At 35.8% G+C, this 26,467-nt stretch overlaps 2 protein-coding genes and 1 pseudogene across 2 annotated transcripts; all 3 read left to right on the plus strand.

Moving 5' to 3' along the window:
- Nucleotides 1-611: 611 nt before the first annotated feature.
- Nucleotides 612-1,538, plus strand: LOC128050717 (olfactory receptor 5K3-like; annotated as a pseudogene).
- An 8,422-nt stretch (nt 1,539-9,960) lies between these two features.
- LOC128050533 (olfactory receptor 5K3-like) lies at nt 9,961-10,887 on the plus strand. Its single transcript, XM_052642792.1, has one exon. The coding sequence runs from the start codon at nt 9,961-9,963 to the stop codon at nt 10,885-10,887; it is 927 nt and encodes a 308-aa protein (XP_052498752.1).
- Nucleotides 10,888-25,282: 14,395 nt separating this feature from the next.
- On the plus strand, nt 25,283-26,209 carry LOC128050525 (olfactory receptor 5K3-like). Its single transcript, XM_052642783.1, has one exon. The coding sequence runs from the start codon at nt 25,283-25,285 to the stop codon at nt 26,207-26,209; it is 927 nt and encodes a 308-aa protein (XP_052498743.1).
- Nucleotides 26,210-26,467: the final 258 nt, after the last annotated feature.

Here is a 26,467-nt window from a genome sequence, read left to right on the forward strand (position 1 = left end):
TCATGCATTGGAGAAAGAAATGGCAACCCACTCCAGTGTTCTTGCCTGGAGAATCCCAGGGACGGGGGAGCCTGGTGGGCTGCCGTCTATAGGGTCGCACAGAGTTGGACACGACTAAGTGACTTAGCAGCAGGGCACAAACAAATACAACATTGTAAAGCAATTTTCCTCCAATTAAAAAAATTACAAAGCTAAAACAAAAGAAAAAGATCTATATATAGGAAAATGAGTTTTGATTTATTTTTAATCTTTAATTTAAAAAGTGACAATGCACTTATTTGGGAACACTGTGCCAAATATGGGTACCCTAGATTTGTACAATAGCAAAAATTAATAAAGACAAATCTTTTCCACAGTAACCATCTTCCCTAAAATTATAAAAATAGTCTCATGAATCTTGAGTTTAAGAGCTGAGGTCATAAAAGATGATATATTAGTGAAACAAATGTCCCCCAGAAATCTGTGTGCCTGTATCACAGAGACAGTGTGAGAAGCTTGAATAAAAAGCTCCTCTCATCATTGTAAAAAAAAATATATGTTGGGAAAATTATACACACTCTAAATTAGAATCTTATATTTCCATCATTTCTATCTCAACAGACAACGTAGAGATGACTGAGGATAACCTCTCTTTGACAATTGAATTTATCCTCATAGGATTTACAGATCACCCACAGCTGAAGACCCCTCTTTTTCTGGTGTTCTTTACCATCTATTTGATCATCATGGTGGGAAATCTTGGCCTGGTGGCATTGATAGTTACAGAGCATCATCTTCACACACCAGTGTACATCTTCCTGGGGAATCTCGCTCTGATGGATCCCTGTTGTTCCTGTGCTATTACCCCCAAAGATGCTAGAGAACTTCTTTTCCAAAGACAGAATGATTTCCCTCTATGAATGCATAGTACAATTTTATTTTTTCTGCTTTGCTGAAACTGCAGATTGCTTTCTCCTGGCAGCAATGGCTTATGATCGCCATGTGGCCATCTGCAAACCACTGCAGTACCATACTATGCTGTCAAAGAAACGCTGCATTCAGATGACCACAGGGGCCTACATAGCTGGAAACATTCATCCCACAATTCATGTAGGGTTTCTGTTTAGATTAACTTTCTGCAGGTCTCATCAAATCAATCACTTTTTGTGTGATGTCCTTCCATTAGACAGACGCTCTTGTGTGGATCCTTATATCAATGAATTGATGATATTCATCTTTGCAGGGTAGTTTTAGTCTTCACTATTACCACAATAATAATCTCTTACCTTTTTATTCTTTTCACAGTTTTCAAGATGAAGTCCAAAGAGGGAAAAGGCAAAGCCTTATCTACGTGTGCATCCCACTTTCTCTCTGTCTCAATATTCTATGGTTCTCTTCTCTTCATGTACACTAGACCAAGTTCAGTTAATGAAGAAGAAAAAGACATACCTGTTGCTATTTTTTATATTCTAGTTATTCCTTTATTAAAACCTTTTATTTATAGTCTAAGAAATAAGGAAGTAATAAAAGTCATGAAAAAAATTATGAAGATTTCATAACATTCTGAAACAAATATCATGCCCTATAGCCAATTGATTTTGAGTATATATATTTTTTTCAAAATCGAGGATTATTGAACGGAAAAGTGAAAATGGCCACTATTTAATATACAAAATTACTAAAACACAAGTGGTTTATAAATCAAATAGCTTCCGAAAGGAGAGACAGAGATGTAGAGAACAAATAAATAGATGCCAAGGGGGACGGGGGAGGGGTGAATTGGGAGACTGGGACTGACATATATACTCTACTGGCACTATGTATAAAACAGATAACTAATGAGAACCTACTGTATAGCAGCACAGGGAACTCTACTCAATGCTCTGTGGTGACCTAAATGGGAAGGAAATTCAAAAAAGAGGAGATACATGCTAAAACATAGCTGACTCACTTTGCTATACAGCAGAAACTAACACAACATTGTGAAGCAACTATACTCCAATAAAAATTAATTTAAAAAAGAATGAAGTAATGCCATTTGCAGCAACACGTATGGACCTGGAGATTATCATACTAAGTGAAGTAAGCCTGATATAAAGACAAATATCATATGATATAGATTATATGTGGAATCTAAAATGAACATATTTACAAAACAGAAATAGACCCACAGACTAAGAAAGCAAACTTCTGGTTACCAAAGGGTGAGGGAGTGGGATAAACTGAGAGTTTGGGACTGATTTATACAAACTACTATATTTATAATAGTTAACCAACACAGATCTACTGTACTGCACAGGGAACTCTGCTCAATATTATATAATAGCCTAAATGGGAAAAGAATTTGAAAAAGAATATATATATACATATATATATTTGTATAACTGAATCACTTTGCTATACACCTAAAAATAAAATATTTTAAATCAACTATATTCCAATACAAAATAAACATTTTAAATAAACAAGTCATCTAAATCCCATTCCAAAAATGTTCTTAAGGTGAAGATAACCAATTTTGGAAATTTATATAAACTTTATTTTATACAAGGTTTGAGTACAAGGTTATTTGTCTATTTACTGTCAAATCTGAGCGAGAGAATACCAACAGATGTATATGAATCATCTCCATAACTAGATTATGCTGATTCTACTCAAAATGAATTCCCTCCCAAAATGAATTTCTTCCCACTTTAGAGTAAAAAAGGTTCAGAGTAGCACTCTTACCACCAAGTGGCTGACTGATCTTGAGTGATGTTGCCACACTGGGGGCCAGAGTGGTCTTTTTCTGGGCAAGTTGAACTTCTGGAAGTAACAGTTGCTAAATTAGCCTAGAAAAACTGGAACCTCTGCTATTAGGCAACTATATATGCCTCCATCCCAGCCATATAGCCATTGTTCATGTGTCCATAATCCAGCACTGGGGCGGTGGATGAACAAAGCTTTATGACCTCAACTGGCTGAGTCATTCTAATTTGGTTCTTTAGTAGCTCTTGCATAGTAGATGTTGTGTGGAGGACATTTACATACAGTATGAGGTGCTCTGTACACCGTATCCATTCTGGGAGATCCATTCATATGCCTCTTCTTCCTGGTCTCTGACCTTCTCATCTCTCTCCCCCCAGGACACTGACCAATATTCAAATCATTCAACTCTACCCTGAATCTATATAGTTTTAACTTGGGCCACTTCTCTTTCTATACAGTAGAAATGGATAATCATTCCAGTACTCTAAAGGAGAAGTTCCCCTTATCAATGCCTTTCAAGATCACTCTGGCTGGGGCTATAGCTCAGTGGCAAATGGCTTGTATCAACAGACCAAGCTTACTGTCCAAAAACTAACTTGGCTGTTTGAGGCAAGATGTGTGAGTTCAGGGAAAGAGGTCATTGCAATGGTAGTAGATAACAAGGCAGTCTGGGTCACCTACTTGTGTGGCTTATGTTATTCTCTGACCCTGCTCATAATAAATCCTTAAATGGTCCATCTTTGTTTTCTAATGAATTGTTCCTGGGCTCACTCAGCCTCATACTTATTAGTCTGATAAATTCCAGTTCATGAGTTAGCTCTGGCTTTTTGGTCACCTAATGTTCCAAAGTCAGGAGCTCTTTCTCTAGAAGGGTTCACAGCACATCAGGGAGTTATTTTTTTAAATAGTTTATTATTCTCTGCTGCAGAAAATAAGGCCTTGCCCCAACATCATAAGCAACTCTCCTACTGGAATTTTCCATTAACTTTCCACTAACTCTATATACTCTTCCCACCTCAGATATCTCCAACACCACTGGTCTGATGAGTCACTGGACTCAAATATCAGGGCTCTTCACCCCCAGCTTGAGCCTGCTGAAGAGCCCATTCCTGTGTTGGGACCCACCAAAACTTGCTGCCTTCTCTATTTGGGCAGATGTGTCTTTGTACAGGATCTTTTCCTCTATGTCAGACATTTTTAAATGTTTGGAAATAGATTCAAACAAGTATGTGAATTTCCATATCACAGCCCTAAGATTTTAATTATATACCATACATCATTACACCTTTTTCTGAATATAAGATTATTAATTTTTAAATTGATAATAGTGTTAGTGGGAGTAACATTGTTTTTAAATCAACACACAAAATAAAACTTTTAATAGCATTTCTTACTTTTAATAGCAATATTTTTAGCAACACTTAATAGCAATGCTTTTAATAGCAAATTTTAATAGCAATTCTTACTCCATTTTCATATTTTATACTACACATAATATTTTAGCATAGTGGTACTTCTACTAAGTCATAGATAAAATGTACATATTCAGAATATACTCCCCAAGATTTTAGTAATATGAATATACACCAAAAATGGCTTGGAACTCTCCACTAGTGAAGGCACCATAAGATGGAACAAAGTGTAGTTACATAATTAGATGTGACAATCTAGAGGAAAATCTAGTATTAAAGAGGAAGGTCAAGTATAAAACTAAGGGAAACACAAGCATCATTAAACACAAACAGAGAAAAACAAAAAGACAGAAATGAAACAGTCAGGAAGATAGAAACAGTGAGTACCATCACAGAACCAGAGGTGAAGATTTTAAAAAATACCAAACATCACAGTTTGGTTAGAAAGATAATTACATGTTCTTTGGAGCTGACATTTAGAGTTGGTTGTGACCTTATTGAGAGAGAGAGTTTGGTGAATTGGCAGGGACAGAAAAGAATGGGAAGGAACCAATCAGAACAATTTATAATCTATTTTCCCATTCCATTTATACCACCTGTATCTCCTATATCCCTTGGACTATAAGGAAGTCCAACCAGTCCATCCTAAAGGAAATCAGTCTTGAATACTCATTGGAAGGACTGATGCTGAGGCTGAAACTCCAATACTGATGTGAAAAACCAACTCATTGGAAAAGGCCCTGTTGCTGGGAAAGATGAAGGCAAGAGGAGAAGGGGATGACAGAGGATGAGATGGTTGGACGGCACTACCTACGCGATGGACATAAGTTTGAGTAGGCTCTGGGAGTTGGTAATGGATAGGGAAGCCTGGCGTGCTGCAGTCCATGGGGTCACAGAGTCAGACATGACTGAGCGATTGAACTGAACTGAATCTCCAATATCATGTATGAGTAAGCCTCAGCCACCCTAGTTTACTATTTCTATATATTATATATATTATTTATATCATTATAATATATATACTATTTATATATATTTTAATTAGGTCTTGCTCTTTCAAGCTTCCAGGATTTTTACATATGCTCCCATTAGTCTTCTTATTTTCCTCATGTGCATCATTTATTATAACTCTACTTATCCTGCAAAGTTAATCTGAAATGGCACTTCCAATGAGGAATCTTTGTTTTTTCCTCTGAGTCTCCCTCCACTTCATTCACCATGTTTATATGTGACCTATTTACACTTTTTAATATCAGAGCCTGAATTGCCTTCTAGTTAGCAATGCAAGTATCTTTCTCTCACTAGATTATGAGCTTCTTGTGGAGCCATTTCTAAAACCTAAATATTTCTCATTCTGTGCTCATTCTACCTACCATCTTTCCCAGCACCCTGTATATTAGAAGTACTTGATTGAAGTTAAACAGAACTGAAATTTTAAATATCAGTGAAGCGTATATTGAGAATCTAACTCAGTGTGTTGTCAGAAGCACAGAATAGGTAAGACATGATAGGTACTTTATGGATATTAAGCCAATACTTTTATAATCAACATATAAGAAGTCACATGTAACCAAGTGGCAAATGCAGTGTGATAGCAGGCAGTTCCTAAGCAGAACAGGAAAAGGAACATCAATATAATTGAAAGGAATGTCATCATGGAGATCTGACTTAAGATCAAGAATGAGTATATTGAGCTGAAAAGAGAGGCTGAACAAGGTGTTTTAGCTGAAGTAAACTTTAAGTGTAAATTAATCAAGCAGGCGCGCACAAGCCCAGTGAAGGGATAAACACAACCAAGTGTCATGTCCTGAGGTCAAAAGAAGAAATCAGGATCATAAGTAAGACACTGAAAGACTGGACCATCTAGAATACTAAGTTATTTTTTAAAATGGATTGTTTGAAACTAATGAAAGATCATGTCAAATTCTTGAGCAGGAAAATATTTCTTTCATCTAACAGGTATTTGTTGACCATTACAATCTGCCACATACTATCAAGGCATTATAAATACGGAAATGAACATAACGGAGGATAAAAACCTTTTCCATTTAGCTCCACATGCTAATGGTGAGGGAGATATTGATTGACTATAAATGCACCAACAAACAAATATGTAGTATACTGAAGAGTGATTAGTGGAATGTAGTGGAAAAAAACAGGGTAAGAAGGATAAAGGCAGCTGGGGAAAACTGAAAAGTAAGGAGAACCATCTAGGTAATTCATGTTGTTGCTGTTGTTGTTGTTTAGTCACTGCTTTAGTTGATAAGTTGTGTCCGACTCTTTGGCGACCCCATGGACTATAATCCCTCTGTCCATGCAATTTCCCAGGCAAAAATACTTCAGTGAGTTGCCATTTCCTTTTCCACGGGATCTTTCTGACCTAGGGATTGAACTTGCATCTCTTTCTTCGATTGCAGGTGGATTCTTTACTGCTGAGCCACGAGGGAAGCCCTAGGTAATTCATATGTGGGACCTAATAATAATATTAGAGTCTCCAATGATATTTTACAAAACATCAGGACACATCAACTCACAGATGACCCACGATAAAACTACCACATCTTCTAGTCTCCTCTCAAAATTCTAATCACCTTTCATAAACCATATTAATTCCTCCAATAAAAAAAGGTCAAGCCAACACGAGACTGTTTCTTGTTCATATTGCATTTAAGCAGAATAATAAACAGAATTTTAAAATGAGGTCAGTTACATATTAATCAATGGGTAATGATCAAATAACCTTAGTGACCTTAATGAAAGTAAACTGTTTTAACCTCATTATTTCACAGGTCATCCTGATGTGTGTTGGTGACTGAATCTCCATATGGAAATATACTGGTGTCACTGTGGGGAAATCCCTTAGGATTTGATGGAAAATTTTACTTTGTAATGAAAGGAACATAATTATTGACTCTGGCCTATTTGTATTTGCCCATATTTCATTCTTTTAATCCCAAAAGTTTTAAGAGACTAAGGTTTATATTCTGAAATTCTATGAGATCCAACATCACAAAGCAAACATGAAACGATGCAAAACTTTCTGCTGTGAAATCTAGGTAAGAGAAGTACTCTAATTTATTTTTAATATTAGTATCCCTTAATATTTATTTATCTAAAGTATTTTGTTGTTTAGATTTCAATTACTCAGTTATCTTTTTACCTCTTCCCCAAACTGAAGGCTATGGAAAAACTAGAATGATATTCAAACTGTAAAGTACCCTGACCTTTCTTGTCAGTTAGAATTTTTAAAAATACACAGGTAAAGACAGAAAGTAATCATTAAATAATTTAGACATTTGCTCTGAATGCTTTCCTAGCTTAGCCCAATAATCCAACAGCTAATATTTAATATTTTACAACAAACATTTTTCAGCTGAGTTCTTTATTTTAATACTTGATTATGGAAAAAATAAACCCATTTTCAAAAAACATAGAATTCATATGATTAGATATCAGTCAATATTTCTAGTGGATCACTAAATAATGGTAGAATATAGCCATCTAAAGGAAATAAAAATTTGTTCTCAAAAACTATATTAAGGCTTAAAGAAATTTTTCTAAATGTTAGAAAACTAAAGCATAAAGTTTATTTTATTAACTTTGAATCTATTGTGATACACTTCAGAAAATCTTACATGAATTTTTAGAAGCAAAAAAAAAAAATAGTAGATGAGTCAACTCAGATAAAAGATACCTAAAAGTTCTTATTTTATATATATATAATTGAAATATATTTGACATACACTGTGTAAGTTTAGTGCTTATAACACATTGATTTGAAAAACTAGTAATTGATTGCACTTGCAGAATGTTAGCTCTCTATATCGTCACATAATTTTCATTTTTGTGGCAGAAATAATTGAGATCTAGTCTCAGCAGTTTAGATGACTATAGTAAAATATTGTTTATATTCACTGTAATGTGTACTAGATCTTATCTGTTAATTTCAGATAAGATCTTATTTATCTGTTAATTTCAAGTTTGTACCAATAAAGAATACCTTTCCTGTTTCCTCATCTCCCAGAGTCCCTGGTAACCACTATTTTACTCTGTTTTCATGTTTGTTTTTTTTTTACATGCACATTTAAGCTATATCTTACAGTTTTTGTCTTTCTCTGACTTATATAACTTGGCATAATGTCCCCAAGGTCAATCCACGATGCTGTAAAATGGAAGGATATCCTTCTTTCTCATGTCTGAATGTCCTTTCACTTCTATCCATTCATCCTTAAGACAGATACACAGATGTTTCTGTATTTTAGCTACTGTAACTAATGCTGCTATAAATACAAGACTGCATATATCCCTTTCATAATTTGCTTTCATTTTCTTTGAGTATATATACAGAAGCGCAATTGTGGGATTACATGGTAGTTCTATTTTAAATTATTTGAGGAAACTCCATGCTGGCATCCACAGTAGCTGAACCAATTTACATTTCCACCAACAGACTTCTTGCCACATTCTCTGTTCTCCACAGTCTAGGCAACAGTTGTTATCTCTCATCTTCTTGATGATAGGCATATCTCATGGCTTTTGATTTGCATTTCTCTAATGATTAGTGATGTCGACCATCTTTTCATGTGTTTGTTGATCATTTGGATGTCTTTTGTAAAATTATCTTGGTAGTGCTCAGCACATTTTTTAATCTGAATGTCTATACTTTTATTATTGAGCTGTATGAGTTTTCACATATTTTAGATATTAATCTTAATTTTTAAATGATGAGTTTTAAATAATTCTCCTCGTAGAATCTTCTCAACCTGCAGCAGAGTTTACTAAGGATCACTGTAAGGACCACCAAAGAAGTTATTAAGTATCAGTGGTAGGATCCTGGAAACAAGTTCACCCATCCCAGGTCATTGGGAGGGAAGTAGGACTAGAATCAATACTGTTCTTTCTCCTTTTGCACTGTACAGCTGCTATAAGAAGTATAAGTTACAGCTAACCTCAAAATGTCTACTATACAATAAGTAAATTGTACACACTTATGAAAAACACAATGTCAATTAGATATGTTATCAAAGATTGTGTTGGGTATACAAGACATGATGGAGAGTCCAGAAAGTGAAAATTAGTGTGATCAGGGGTATCTGGTTAACTTTATTAAATAATAGTATATACAAACCATGCTTTATATGAAGTAGAAAAGGATGCAGGTATCTTAGAAATAGGAATAATGACATGGACAGTCAGTGTTTATGAAAATGGGTATGACACTGGGAAAAGAGATAAAGAGGTGATAATAAATTCTTATTTTAATCCTTAGCTTTCTGAGTTTACTTTCTTTAAAACTGAACAGTACTCTCAATAATCCTTAGTAATCCTCAAACAAATTCTTAAGACAAAAATTAACATATCTATTCCATGCTATTTTCAAATGTTTATTCCACTGGGTGAGTTTATGAAAATTTAACTTTTAAAAGTTTCTATATATACAAAAAGTAATTTTAAATTCATTTTTAAAAACTTTAATATAAAAACTGAAACAAATTTTATGGGCAAAATGAAGCAAAGATGAGTACCCAATCTGCACACCATATTTCCATAAATTCATAAAGACAAACCTTTCCCACTGTTAGCATCTCCCCTGTGATTACCAAATAGTCATGTGAATTTTGAGTTTCAGAGTTGAGGTCATAGATGCTGACATGTTATGGAGATGAACATTCCCTAGCAGTTTGTGTCCTTGTATCACAAGACAGCAAGAGAAGCTTTCTCCTTATAAATACATATATATATATATTAAAAGGAAAGTTATACACATTCTAAATTGGAATCTTATCTCTCCATAATTCCTATCTCAACAGACAATTCAGAGATGACAGAGGATAACCTCTCCTTGACAACTGAATTTATCCTCATAGGATTTACAGTTCATCCAGAGCTGAAGACCCTTCTGTTTCTGGTGTTCTTTACCATCTATCTGATCACCATGGTGGGAAATCTTGGCCTGGTGGCATTGATAGTTACAGAGCATCATCTTCACACACCAATGTACATCTTCTTGGGGAATCTTGCTCTGATGGATTCCTGTTGTTCTTGTGCCATTACCCCCAAGATGCTACAGAACTTCTTTTCAAAAGACAGAATGATTTCCCTCTATGAATGTATGGCACAATTTTATTTTCTCTGCTTTGCTGAAACTGCAGACTGCTTTCTCTTGGCAGCAATGGCCTATGATCGCTATGTGGCCATCTGCAAACCACTGCAGTACCACACTATGATGTCAAAGAAACTCTGCATTCAGATGACCACAGGGGCCTACATAGCTGGAAACCTGCATTCCATGATTCACATTGGATTTTTGTTTAGGTTAACTTTCTGTAGATCTCATCAAATCAATCACTTTTTTTGTGATGTTCTTCCATTATATAGACTCTCCTGTGCTGACCCTTATATCAATGAATTGATGATATTTATCTTTTCAGGGTCAGTTCAAGTATTCTCTATTATCATTGTAATAATCTCTTATCTTTTCATCCTTTTCACAATTTTTAAAATGAAATCCAGAAAAGGAAAAGGCAAAGCCTTATCTACTTGTGCATCCCACTTTGTCTCTGTCTCAATATTCTATGGTTCTCTTCTCTTCATGTATATTAGACCAAATTCAGTTAATGACAAAGATAAAGATATACCTCTTGCTATTTTTTATACACTAGTTATTCCTTTGTTAAATCCTTTCATTTATAGTCTAAGAAATAAGGAAGTAATAAATGTTATGAAAAAAATTATGAAGAAAACATAACATTCTAAAATATCATTCCATATGGACAATTGATTTTAATTTGATAAAACTTTATTTTCAAAATCAAGCAATACTGAGAAAGTGGAAAATAGCCTTTATATAAAATACTGAATTACTAAAACATTATGGTATATGAATCAAATAAACAAGTTCAGTGAGGAGAGAGATTCTGCTAAAATGTATTCTAAAATCTAAGCTACCAGGTTCTATCAAGGCTAAAGTACATAATTATTCTTGAGACCACAAATTGTGTCAGGATGAATTTAGTCACAATAGTAACTATTGCTTCAGAGTATAATGAGTTACAATTTTCAACAAATCCAACAAAGGTTAGGAATAGAAGTAACTATATAGGAAGGTCCCCTCAATTTAATACTGTTGGCATGCTGCTGGAATCCTAAGGCATAATCTTACAAAAGCCCCCATATTCCAAGTTTTTAAATATCAAACCCATGTTAAGCAACACTGTATGACAGAAGTAAATGATATGTTTGAATTTGAATCTCAGTTTTGAATTTGTTCAAGAGATTATGCTTCACCATGAATTCAAGCAGAGCATGTATTCTCTAATCAGGAACAGTTTTCTCTTTAGTGTTAGTAAATCTTCTCTCAACTTCTCCAAAATAGAGTATCTGAATACATTAGTGGTTTATCAATCTGTAGTAAAAATTATGCTATTTATACTGATAAATGTATGAATTTTACATTTTCATGTAGTTTGATTGTTCATTACATATATGACTGTGTAATTTATGAACACAGTTATTTTTAAAAAGAGGTTTTATTTTCTCTTTCTTACTCCCCTTGCTTGTTATTAGGAATAACACTAACCTGGACTGATTCCAATGTAAAGTATTGATATATACACAGCATTAACAAAAGGTGAAGGTGATATTGAAGCATAAATGAGAGAGAAAATAGCAAAAATTTAAATAAACAAAAATATTTATTGATCCTTACAGTGCAAATGGGAGAAGGCAATGGCATCCCACTCCAGTACTCTTGCCTGGAAAATCCCATGGATGGAGGAGCCTGGTAGGCTGCAGTCCATGGGGTCGCTAAGAGTCAGACACGACTGAGCAACTTCACTTTCACTTTTCACTTTCATGCACTGGAGAAGGAAATGACAACCCACTCCAGTATTCTTGCCTGGAGAATCCCAGGGATGGGGGAGCCTGCTGGGCTGCCATCTATGGGGTCGCACAGAGTCAGACACGACTGAAGCGACTTAGCAGCACCGTGGCAGCAGCACAGTGCAAATGTGATAGAAAAAAATAATTCACTGAGAACGTATTGTCTGCCGGACACTAAGCTAGACATTTCATATATACAGATATGATTTTTCATGTTTTCCCCAGTAAAAATCTCATACTTTGAAATATTGTGGAGTTTACCCAAGTTCATCCAAATCATTGGAATAAACTAGAATTTGAGCCAACAAAACATTTTGCTACACACTTGAGAGTTCAGAAAGTGGAGATCCTTGTAGTTGAGACATTTAGTTCTTAAGTAGCATCAAGAATAATTGCATTTTAAAATCAAGCAGGGGAATTTTAATATTTGGAAAAAAACAGGAATGGGTATGATCAGTCAATGCTTATGGAAAGGAGTGTGGCACAGGGAATGGGATGAGGGAGTTGAACAATGTAACAGAGTCAGAAAGCCTACAAAACTATTGGTTAGAGCTGTTGATAAATATGAGAAGAAAGGTGGAAGTGGATAAGGTTACTGAGAAGCTTAAATGCCACCCTGAGGAATCTGAATCTATTTTAGAGGCATCAGACACTAAAGGCTTCCTGGAGCAGAGCAATATATTAATAAACCTGATCATGTAACTGACTGGAAAGGGACGTGAAGCAAGAAGATTAACTTCAATAATTCATGTATTAGATGAGGAGAACTGAATCTGGAAAATGCTCTAAAAGTAGAGAATACTCTATATAGTAAATTGTACTTGTTAGACAACAAAATGAAAGCCTATTTTTTTCCTGTAGCAAACATGTCATAAATTATTTCATACCACCAATTCTTAATAAGAAGTCTGACACATTTGGCCATTCAATAAACATTTTTCTTTTTTTTAATTAAATTTTTATTTTTACTTTATTTTACTTTACAATACTGTATTGGTTTTGCCATACATTGACATGAATCCACCACGGCTGTACATGAGATCCCAAACATGAACCCCCCTCCCACCTCCCTCCCCATAGCATCCCTCTGGGTCATCCCCGTGCACCAGCCCCAAGCATACTGTATCCTGCATTGGACATAGACTGGCGATTCGATTCTTACATGATAGTATACATGTTTCAATGCCATTCTCCCAAATCATCCCACCCTCTCCCTCTCCCTCTGAGTCCAAAAGTCAGCTATACACATCTGTGTCTTTTTTGCTGTCTTGCATACAGGGTCATCATTGCCATCTTTCTAAATTCCATATATATGTGTTATTATACTGTATTGGTGTTTTTCTTTCTGGCTTACTTCACTCTGTATAATTGGCTCCAGTTTCATCCATCTCATCAGAACTGATTCAAATGTATTCTTTTAAACGGCTGAGTAATACTCCATTGTGTATATGTACCACAGCTTTCTTATCCATTCATCTGCTGATGGACATCTAGGTTGTTTCCATGTCCTGGCTATTATAAACAGTGCTGCAATGAACATTGAGGTACACGTGTCTCTTTCAATTCTGGTTTCCTCGGTGTGTATGCCCAGCAGTGGGACTGTGTTTTTAATGTAATTATGTAAGTAAAAGTGTAATATTCTCATTATTTTTATTTTTGAACGAATTAATGAATACCTTTTAAATTCTTGATTTCACTTTCTTACATTGTAAATACTGACAGAAATAATTCACATAAACAAAGTTCTTTAGGTTCCTAACATATTTTACAAGCTAAAAGGAATACAGATATCAAAAATTTTGGGAAACTCTGAATTAGATGGATGTTGTACATCCAATATTACCTTCTATTTCAGTGGGTATTTTTAGTTGCTAGACTTGCATGCATTGATTTATGTTTGCCATTTCTAAGGGCACCATGATATTGTTGCATATTTCTGTAATACCCTTGCCCATCCTTAGCAACACTGAATCCCAGAGGTTTCTAAGGGAAGAACATGTAACTTACTTAGGATCAATGAGACAAAAGAAATTATTTTCTGGAATTTTCAGGCAATTGTGTATCCTATATTTGAAAATTAATGCACAAAACATATGATGTTTCTCCCTCTGAATGTCATAAGTCGTGCATATAATATCTGGCACAGTAAACGTCCATTTGCCATCAAGAGGTAAACCAGCCTAGAGAGGAAGTCAAAATAGAAAAGGGGGCATAGTCAAAAAAATCACACAGAAATAGACTCAGAGTCACTGGAATAAACCTTCCCTCTGGTTGCATAATCAAACAGATATCCTTACTTATTAAGCTTGATTAGAAAAGATGCCTTATTTACAACAGAATAAATACTACCTGATATATTCATGCCTCTTGCCTTATCTCCCATTTTTGTACCCTATTTTAAATTAATCCTCATACATCTTTTAGCTTACAAATAACTTTTCAGTAGTATATACTTAACTATTAAGCAGATCTATTAAGTCTTTTACTTTCATTACACTATTTTAATTTCCTATAATTCCACCTTAAAAAATGAGAAATTAAGAGGCTTCATAATTTGTCCAGAGGAATATTAAGATGAAGCTGAGGTATCAAACTCAGTCCATTTTGCTCCTGAATCCATGTTCTTAACAACTAAGTCATTCTATACATAGCATAAAAGTCAAAGTAGCATGAGAAGATAACTTTCAAGTAGCTAACTTGTTAAGGGGCAGAGAAACAGGGAAGAGATTCAAGAAGTATGTGGATCAATGACATTTTCTTCTAACTCTATTTTGAAAATTTTCACATCTATGGAAAACTTGAGAGAATCACATAATTAATGTGCATGGATTTTTTAAACAGCATTAAACAAGTGTTATCATTTTACCACATTTGCCTGTGTCCAAATGTGTATGTGTGTTTATTTCACGTATATATACAAATACAAATATGTATGATGACATTATGACACTTTATCCACAAGTTCACAGTCGTAACATCGCTATTATCATCGAGAAATTTAACATCACCTAATATGAAGTTCATATGAAAGATTTTCCTAATTATCCAACCTAAACATTCTCCCATGTTTTTTCCTAGAAGGTCTATACTCTTGAGTTTTACATTTAGATCTGCAATCTATCTCAGTTAATTTCTGCAAAATATGTAGGGACTCTGTCTAAGTTTCTTGCACATGGAAATAAATTTGTTCCAGCACATTCATCAACATGGAGTGTGGAATAGATTAAGAGGATGTGGCACATGTATAGAATGGAATATTACTCAGCCATAAAATGAATGAAATTGTGCCATCTGCTGAGACGTGAATGGACCAAGAAACTGTAATACAAAGTAAAGTAAGTCAGAAACATAAAAAAAACAAGTATCATATATTAATGCTGCTGCTGCTAACTCACTTCAGTCATGTCCAACTCTGTGTGACCCCACAGATGGCAGCCCACCAGGCTCTGCTGTTCTTGGGATTCTCCAGGCAAGAACACTGGAGTGGGTTGCCATTTCCTTCTCCAATGCGTGCAAGTGAAAAGTAAAAATGAAGTCGCTCAGTCGTTTCCGTCTCTTAGTGACCCCATGGTCTGCAGCCTGCCAGGCTTCTCCATCCATGGAATCTAGAAAAATGGTAGAGATGTACCCATATGCAAAGCATAAACAGGGACACAGAGATAGACAACAAATGTATGGACACCAAGGGGCGGGGGGAAACAGGGAGGTGGGATGAACTGGGAGATTGAGATTGACATACATATACTACTACGCATACAATAGATAAGCAATAAGAACCTACAGTATAGCACAGTGAACTCTATTGGGTGCTCTGTGGTGACAAAGAGGGAATATATGTATACATATAACTGATTCACTTTGCCATACAGCAGAAACTAAAACTACATTGTAAAGCAACTATACTTCAATTTTAAAACTTTTTTAAAAACACCTATACATAGTGGAATAGATGATTAGTCCCGTGATCTAACAGAGGATTTCCCCCTGTTGATGACTTCAAGGTCACCCAAGGTGAAGCTATATTTCAGTAGCAATACATTATGACATCAATATACAAAGCCAACTATCCAAGAACTAACTTGGCCTTCTGAGGCCAAATCTGTGTGTTGAGTAAAAGATGTCAGTGCAATGATGGTAGACAACAAGAAATACTGAATCACCTACTTCAGTGTCTTATTGTGTTCTCTAGCCCTGTTCAGTCTAGATACTTTGTCATCTGATGAATAGCTCCTGGGCACACTCAACCTCAGGTATGCAGATGACACCACCCATACGGCAGAAAGTGAAGAGGAGCTAAAAGGCCTCTTGATGAAAGTGAAAGAGGAGAGTGAAAAAGTTGGCTTAAAGCTCAACATTCAGAAAACGAAGATCATGGCATGCTGCCATTCATGGGGTCACAAAGAGTTGGACACGACTGAGCGACTGAACTGAACTGAACTGAACTGAAAGAATGTTCAAACTACCAGACAATGGCGATCACTTCCCATGCTAGTAAGTTAGTACTCAAAATCCTTCAAGCCAGGCTTCAGCCGTGCTTGAATTGAAAACTCTCAAATGTACAAGCTGGGTTTACAAAAGGCAGAGGAACCAGACATCAAATTGCTAACATACTGGATCATAAGGAAAGCCAGGAATTCCAGAAGAGCATTGACTTCTGTTTCAATGATAACGCAAAAGCCTTTGACTGTGTGGATCAAAACACACTGAGGAAACTTTTTAAAAAGATGGGAATACCAGAGACCATCTTACTTGTCTCCTGAGAAACCTGTATAAGGGTCAAAAAGCAACAGTTAGATCTTGAAGTGAAGTGAAGTGAAGCGAAAGTCACTCAGTCGTGTCCAACTCTTTGTGACCCCCTAGACTATACAGTCCATGGCATTCTCCAGGCCAAAATACTGGAGTGGGTAGCCTTTCCCTTCTCCAAGGGATCTTCCCAACTCAGGAATTGAACCCAGGTCTCCCGCATTGTAGGCAGATTCTTTACCAGCTGAGCCACAAGGGAAGCCCAGTTAGAACCTTACATGGAATAAATGACTGGCTCAAAATAGGGAAAGGAGTACAAAAGGGCTGTATATTCTCACCTGTTTATTTAACTTATATCCAGAGTGCATCAGGCAAAATGCTGGGTAGGATAAATCACAAGCTGAAATCAAGATTGCCAGGAGAAATATCAATAATCTTAGTATGCAAATGATACCACTCTTAATGGCAGAAAGCGAAGAATTAAAGATCCTCTTGATGAAGATGAAGGAGGAGAGTGAAAAAACTCACTTAAAACTCAACATAAAAAAAAACTAAGATCATGGATCTGGTGCCATCACTTAATGGCAAAGAGAAGGGGAAAAAATGGACACAGTAACAGATTTTCACTTCTTGGGCTCCAAAATCATTGCAGATGGTAACTGCAGCTGTGAAATTAGAATATGCTTGTTTCTTGAAAGGAAGGCTATGACAAACCTAAACAGCATATTAAAAAGCAAAGACATAACTTTGCTGACATAGGTCCATATAGTCAAAGCTATGATCTTTCCAGTAGTCATATATGGATGTAAGAGTTGGACCATAAAGAAGACTGAATGCCAAAGAATCCATGCTTTTGAATTGAGGTGCTGGAGAAGACTTTTGAGAGTCCCTTTGACAGCAAGGAGTCAAACCAGTCAATCCCAAGGGAAATGAACCCTGAACACTCATCTTAAGGACTGATGCTGAAGCTGAAGCTCCAGAACTTTAGCCACCTGATGTAAACAGCCAATTCATTGGAAAAGACCCTGATGCTGGGAAACATTAAAGGCAAAGGAGAAGAGGGTGACAAAGGATGAGATGGTTGGATGGCATTAGTGATTCAATGGACATGAACTTGAGCAAACTCTGGGAGATGGTGAGGTATAGGGAGGCCTGGCGTGCTGCAGTCCATGGGGTCACAAAGAGTCAGACACAACTTAGTGACTGAACAACAACAACAACCTAAACAGGAAAAGAATTTGAAAAAGATAAGATGAAAATATATATAACTGAATCACTTTGCTGTAACCTGAAACTAACACAACATTAAAAACCAACTATACTCCAATATAAAATAAAACTAAAAAGTAAAACAGCAATACATAAAAGATAATAAAAATAAAAGGGGTTGTAAATTAAAACCAATAATTAGTCTTGTTACTCTCCTATAGTGAAATCATCAGAAGATGGAATATACCTGAAATATACAAGTACATGTGATAATCTGGAGGAAACTCAGAGAATGAAAGAGAAGTTGGTCAAGTACAGAACCAAGAGGAACACAAACACTGTAAAAGCAAAGAGAGAAACACAACCCAGAATTAAAATTGAGATGGAACACTCAGCAAGACAAAAGCAGTGAGTTTTACCACAGAACCAAAGTTGAATATTTTCAATAGTACCAAACACCACAGCTTGGTTAGGCAGATAATTAGATGCTCTTTGGAGTTGCCTTTTTTTTTTTTTTCTCATGTTGACCTTTCTGTTCACACTGTTTATTTAAATCTTTTATTTTTACTTTCACTTTATTTTACTTTACAATACAGTATTGGTTTTGCCATACATTGACATGAATCCACCACGGGTGTACATAAGTTCCCAATCTTGAACCCCGCCTCCCACCTCTCACCCCATATCATCTCTCTGGATCATCCACCTGCACCAGCCCCAAGCATCCTGTATCCTGTTTCGAACATAGACTGGCACTTCGTTTCTTACATGATAGTATACATGTTTCAATGCCATTCTCCCCAATCATCCCACCCTCTCCCTCTCCCTCACAGTCCAAAGGTCTGTTCTATACATCTGTGTCTCTTCTGCTGTCTCGCATACAGGGTTATCATTACCATCTTTCTAAATTCCATACAAATGTGTTAGTATACTGTATTGGTGTTTTTCTTTCTGGCTTACTTCACTCTGTATAATCGGCTCCAGTTTCATCCACCTCATTAGAACTGATTCAAATGTATTCTTTTCAATGGCTGAGTAATACTCCATTGTGTATATGTACCACAGCTTTCTTATCCATTCATCTGCTGATGGACATCTAGGTTGCTTCCATGTCTTGGCTATTAAAAACAGTGCTGCGATGAACAGTGAGGTACACGTGTCTCTTTCAATTCTGGTTTCTTCAGTGTGTATGCCCAGCAGTGGGATTGCTGGGTCATAAGGCAGTTCTATTTGTAATTTTTTAAGGAATCTCCACACTGTTCTCCATAGTGGCTGTACTAGTTTGCATTCCCACCAACAGTGTAAGAGGGTTCCCTTTTCTCCATACCCTCTCCAGCATTTATTGCTTGTAGACTTTTGGATCACAGCCATTCTGACTGGTGTGAAATGGTACCTCATTGTGGTCTTGATTTGCATTTCTCTGAAAATAAGTGATGTTGAGCATCTTTTCATGTGTTTGTTAGCCATCTGTATGTCTTCTTTGGAGAAATGTCTATTTAGTTCTTTGGCCCAGTTTTTGATTGGGTCGTTTATTTTTCTGGAATTGAGCTGCATACGTTGCTTGTATATTTTTGAGATTAGCTGTTTGTCAGTTGCTTCATTTGCTATTATTTTCTCCCATTCCGAAGGCTGTCTTTTCACCTTGCTTATAGTTTCCTTTGTTGTGCAGAAGCTTTTAATTTTAATTAGATCCCATTTGTTTATTTTTGCTTTTATTTCCAGTATTCTGGGAGGTGGATCATAGAGGATCCTACTGTGATTTATGTCGGAGAGTGTTTTGCCTATGTTCTCCTGTAGGAGTTTTATAGTTTCTGTTCTTACGTTTAGATCTTTAAGCCATTTTGAGTTTATTTTTGTGTATGGTGTTAGAAAGTGATCTAGTTTCATTCTTTTACAAGTGGTTGACCAGTTTTCCCAGCACCACTTGTTAAAGAGATTGTCTTTAATCCATTGTATATTCTTGCCTCCTTTGTCGAAGATAAGGTGTCCATAGGTGTGTGGATTTATCTCTGGGATTTCTATTTTGTTCCACTGATCTATATTTCTGTCTTTGTGCCAGTACCATACTGTCTTGATGACTGTGGCTTTGTAGTAGAGCCTGAAGTCAGGCAGGTTGATTCTTCCAGTCCCATTCTTCTTTCCCAAGATTGCTTTGGCTATTCAAGGTTTTTTGTATTCCATACAAATTGTGAAATTATTTGTTCTAGCTCTGTGAAAAATACCATTGGTAGCTTGATAGGGATTGCATTGAATCTATAGATTGCTTTGGGTAGTATACTCATATTCACTATATTAATTCTTCCAATCCATGAACATGGTATATTTCTCCATCTATTAGTGTCCTCTTTGATTTCTTTCATCAGTGTTTCATAAGTTTCTATGTATAGGTCTTTAGTTTCTTTAGGTAGGTATATTCCTAAGTATTTTATTCTTTTTGTTGCAATGGTGAATGGAATTGTTTCCTTAATATCTCTTTCTATCTTCTCATTATTAGTGTATAGGAATGCAAGGGATTTCTGTGTGTTGATTTTATATCCTGCAACTTTACTATATTCATTGATTAGCTCTAATAATTTTCTGGTGGAGTCCTTAGGGTTTTCTATGTAGAGGATCATGTCATCTGCAAACAGTGAGAGTTTTATTTCTTCTTTTCCAATTTGGATTCCTTTTGTTTCTTTTTCTGCTCTGATTGCTGTGGCCAAAGCTTCCAGAACTATGTTGAATAGTAGCAGTGAAAGTGGGCACCCTTGTCTTGTTCCTGACTTTAGGGGAAATGCTTTCAATTTTTCACCGTTGAGGATAATGTTTGCTGTGGGTTTGTCATATATAGCTTTTGAGAGAAAGGGTTCAGGGAATTATCAGGGAAGAACCCAAACACAACAATTTTCAATTTTCCCATGCCCTATAAGTATGTATAAGTAAGATACTTTGAATATCTCCTATATCATGTATGGAGAAGGCAATGGCATCCCACTCCAGTACTCTTGCCTGGAAAATCCCATGGACGGAGGAGCCTGGTAGGCTGCAGTCCATGGGGTCGCTAAGAGTCAGACATGACTGAGCGATTTCACTTTCACTTTTCACTTTCATGCATTGGAGAAGAAAATGGCAACCCACTCCAGTGTTCTTGCCGGGAGAATCCCAGGGACAGAGGAGCCTGGTAGGAGGCCATCTATGGGGTTGCACAGATCCGGACACGACTGAAGCAACTTACTTCAGCCCAACCATCCACTTTCTAATTAGGTCTTGCTATATCAACCTTCCAAAACTTAACATATGCTTCCAATCTGCTGTTTCTTTTCTACATGTGCTTCATGTATTACAATCCTACTTATCCACCAAGGTTCATGTGAAATGATACTTTCAATGAAAAAAATCTTTTTTTTTTCTTTCAGGTCTCTATTCATTTTATTCTCCTTATGTTCATATTATGTGTTTATACGTTTTTATACCACAGCTTGAGTTGTTTCCTCATTACCAACGCAACTCTTCTCTCCCCACTAGATTATGAACTTCTTTTCAGGAGCCATTACTAAAATCTAAGATCTCCTTATCCTGTGTTTATTCTATGCACAGTTGTTTCCAACACCCTGTATATTGTAAACACTTGATTTAAGGTTAAACAGAACTGAAATTTGAAAAATCAGTGCAGCTTGTACTGAGGATCTAACTCATTTCATTGTCAGGAGCCCAAAAAATGTAAGACATGACCAATGACTTGTGAATATTTAGCCAGTGTCTTTACAATCAAGACACATAACACATACAATTCATGTTTGATAAAGTCACAAATGCATTATAAAGGCAGGTAATTATCACAAAGACCAGGAAAAAGAAAACCTTTTAATTTAGAGGGAGGACTAGAAAAATCCTCAGGAAAGAGATCTCATTTGAGATCAAGTGAGTAGGACTAGGGTGATAGACAGTGAGAAAAGATATTTTAGATGAGGAAACATAAGCAAATTAATGAAGCAGGTGCACAGAGGAAGAGTGAAGGAATGTACATGGCCAAGTGCCCTGAGGTGAGAGGAAGAAAGCAAAGTGAGAAGCAAGATACAGAGAAACTGTGCAGCAACAGGGCTGGCAAAATAAGGGGAAATTATTTGTTTAAAAACGAACCAAAGACCATTTCAAATACATGAGCAAGGGAGTATTATCTTTTCTTCATCATCAGGCAAATATTTGTTCAGCACGTGACAGTGTCACATATTATTCAAGTGTTAAAAATAAAGAAATGAACATAAGAGAGACATCTCTTCCCTCTTAAGCTCATAGAGGCTGGGGGGAGAGTGACTGATTACAGATGTACTAACAAATATACAGCATGCTGAAGAGTGATTATTAGAATTAAGGGGGAATCAGCATAATAAAGACAAATGCAGCTGCTGTAAATTTAAAAGAAAAGAGAATAGTCTCAGTAATTCATATGTAGAAATATATATTAATAACATCAAAGTTTCCAAAATGGGTTTTGGAGGACATGGAGCCAAAGTCAACTCACAGAGGGAAGAAGTTGATATCCTGGCTGAATCTTCTACACCTCCAAATCCAATCATCTTTCATAAACCATATTAATCCCATAAACATATTAATTCCTCCAGTAGGAGGTGAAACCAACCTGACTCTTCTGACCATTTTACATTTTATGCAAAGAATGAAAAGAATCATAAAAATTAGGTCAGTTAAATAAGATTCAGCAAGATGATCTCAAACTACCTTACTGACTTTAATGAAGGTCTTTCACTTTAAATTTTTCATTCATGCTCAGTGGCTAAATTGTGTCTGATTCTTTGTGACCCCATGGATTGCCAGCCCACCAGGCGCCTCTGTCCATGGAAATTTCTAGACAAGAATACTGGGAGTGGGTTGCCATTTCAAGAATACTGGAGTGGGTTGCCATTTCCTCCTCCAGGGGATCTTCCCCAACCACAGGTCATCTTTAAAGTTAGATAGTGTATGTCATAATGACCTAATCTCCCCAAGGAAATACAGTGAGGTCATTGCAAGGAAATCCCTTTAGCATCTGATAGAAAATTTAAATTTGTATGGAAAATAATTATTGACACTGGCCTATTAGTAGCCTTCCAGTTGTTTATTCTTTTAATCCCAAATGCATTAGAGGTTTATATTCTGAAATTCTAGTACACCTAAACCATAAAGCAATCAATGAGGTGTTACAAACCACTTCTCAGTGAAATCAAGGTAAGAGGAATAGTCTAGTTCACTTTTACTTTTAATATTAATATCAATAATATTTATTTTTCTGAGTCATTGAGCATTTTTTGTTGTTGCTAGATTTCAACTAGTTAGTTATCATTCTAGCTAGTCTCAAAACTGAAGACTATGGAAACGAGGATGAGAAAATTTATTGTAATTTGTGCTGACCTCTCTGTTTATAAGGTAGAACTTCAAAAAATACAGGTAAGAACAGAATATAATTCTGTTATATCATTCAGGACTACATACAGAAAGTTTTTTCTATCTTAGCTGTTAAATATTTTAAAACAAAAAAATAAAGAAAACTTCCAGTCAGTGCCTGGAATTTGGAATTCAAATAAACCACTTTGACTGAAGAATTTATATAACTGAAACTCAGTCAAAATATTCTTGTAGATCACTAAATAATAATAGAACATAGCCTTTAAAAGAAAAACAAGATTTTTTTCATAAATCACATTAAGATTTAAAAGATTTTCTCTCTTCCTAAGTGTTAGAAAACTAAAGTATAAAAGCATGGCTTGCTTTTATTTATTAGCTCTTACATACTGTGACATACTTCAGAAAATCTTACATAATTTTCCCAGGAAGGAGTAAAATAGTAGATACACTAATTCAGGTAAAAAAAAGAGACACAGATTCTTTAAAACAATGAATTTCAATACTATCCTTTGTAAACTATTCTTCATAATTAAATTTCAATTTTCAGACACCAAATAGTCCATTAAGGATGTTTGGTAGGATACTGAAAACAAGTTCTCCCATCCCAGGTCACGGAACTGGACATAGGACTGGAATCAATCATGCTTTTTTCCCATAGCTCTCCACAGCTGTTATAGAAGTATAAGTCACAGGAAACCTCAAAGTATCTAGCTATGACGCAGGGAGCTCAATCCAGTACTCTGTAACAACCTAGAAGGGTGGGATAGGGTGGGAGATGGGAGGAAGTTTCAAGAGGGAGGGGACAGATGTGCACCTATGACTGATGCATGTTGATGTATGGCAGAAACCAACACAATATTGTAAAGCACTTATCCTGCAATTAAACATAAACTTAAACATAAGAAATCGTGCATGCACACATGAAACAAAAGCAATATTGGATTTTACATAAGCAATTCTAGTTTGCATTGGGTATATAAGACACTTTTGATCGTGCAACAAATGGAGACTGGTATACAGTCTAGGGCACTGAGTAAACTTCATTAAGTATCATATATAAAATTATGCTTAATATAAAAGAGGAAAGGATATAGATATTTGGGTACCTTCAAAGAGAATAATGGATTTAGCATGACACTGGGAAAACAGATAAAAGAGGTGATAATCTATGGGTATTTCTTTTCTTAGCTTTCCAAGGTAGTTTTCTTTAATAAGAACAGGCCTCTCCTTAACCCTTAGTGATTTTCATGCAATTCCTAAAATATAAATTTAATATATCTGTGTACACAATTTAAACATACCCTCTACTGAGAGAGTATATGAAAAATATTGCTCAATTTAATATATACACACACACACATACATACCTACACATATACACACACACACACACATATATATAAAGTGAATTGATATTTACTTTAAGGACCTCTAATATAAAAACTGACATATGTTATTTGGGAATGTTGAATCAAATATGAGTGTCCTGGATATGTATTGGAGAAGGAAATGGCAATCCACTCCAGTATTCTTGCCTGGAAGATTCCATGGACAGAAGAGCCTGGTGGGCTACAGTCTACAGTCAATGGGGTCACAAAGAGCCAGACACAACTGAGCACACATACAGACACACTGATACATATAGTATTCTTCATAAATTCTTAAAGACAAGCCTTTTCCATTGTAAGCATCCTCCCTAGAATTACCAAAATATTCTTGGGAAATCTGAGTTTCAGAGTCAAGACCATAAAAGCTGACATTACAGAGAAATGAATGTCTCATACAGGTATGTGTCCCTGTTTCCCAGAGGAAATAAGAAAGAGCTCTATTCAATATTAAAAAAAAAAAAAAAGAATTTTGAAGGGAAAATTATTGGCATTATAATTTCAAATCTTATCTCCACAATTCCTATGTCAACAGAAAAGGTGGATATGACTGAGGATAACCACTCCTTGACAACACAGTTTATCCTGATAGGATTTACAAATCATCCAGAGCTGAAGACCCTTCTGTTTCAGGTGTTCTTTACCATCTATCTGATCACCATGGTGGGAAATCTTGGCCTGGTGGCATTGATAGTTACAGAGCATCGTCTTCACACACCAATGTACATCTTCTTGGGTAACCTTGCACTGATGGATTCCTTTTGTTCCAGTGCCATTACCCCGAAGATACTAGAGAACCTTTTTTCTAAAGACAGAATGATTTCCCTCTATGAATGCATGGCACAATTTTATTGTCTCTGCCTTGCTGAAACTACAGATTGCTTTCTCCTAGCAGCAATGGCCTATGATCGCTATGTGGCCATCTGCAAACCACTGCAGTACCACACTATGATGTCAAAGAAACTCTGCATTCAGATGACCACAGGGGCCTACATAGCTGGAAACATTCATCCCACAATTCATGTAGGGTTTCTGTTTAGGTTAACTTTCTGTAAGTCTCACCAAATCAATCACTTTTTGTGTGATGTCCTTCCATTATACAGACACTCTTGTGTGGATCCTTATATCAATGAATTGATGATATTTATCTTTGCAGGGTCAGTTTTAGTCTTCACTATCGCCACAGTAATAATCTCTTACCTTTTTATTCTTTTCACAATTTTCAAGATGAAGTCCAAAGAGGGAAAAGGCAAAGCCTTATCTACCTGTGGATCCCACTTTGTCTCTGTCTCAATATTCTATGGTTCCCTTCTTTTCATGTATGTTCGACCAAATTCAGTTAATGACGAAGATAAAGATATACCTGTTGCTATTTTTTATACTCTGGTGATTCCCTTGTTAAACCCATTTATTTATAGCCTAAGAAATAAGGAAGTCATAAATGCTATGAAAAAAATTATGAAGAATTTATAACATTATGAAACATATATCATCCTTATGGACAACTGATTATAATGTCACTAAACTTCCAAAATCAAGGAACAGCAAGAAAATGGAAAAAGGCCATGACATATATAACACTGAATTACTAAAACATGATGATGTATTAGTCAAATAAAAATGTTCAAAAGAAGAGAGTATGGTAAATATATTTCTAAACCTAAACTACTAGTTTCATTAGGAATAACTAAATACAGTTGAGGTCACAATTGTGTCACGGTATAATCAATT

The sequence above is a fragment of the Budorcas taxicolor genome, chromosome 1, assembly GCF_023091745.1.
Source record: "Budorcas taxicolor isolate Tak-1 chromosome 1, Takin1.1, whole genome shotgun sequence".
Taxonomy (NCBI): domain Eukaryota; kingdom Metazoa; phylum Chordata; class Mammalia; order Artiodactyla; family Bovidae; genus Budorcas; species Budorcas taxicolor.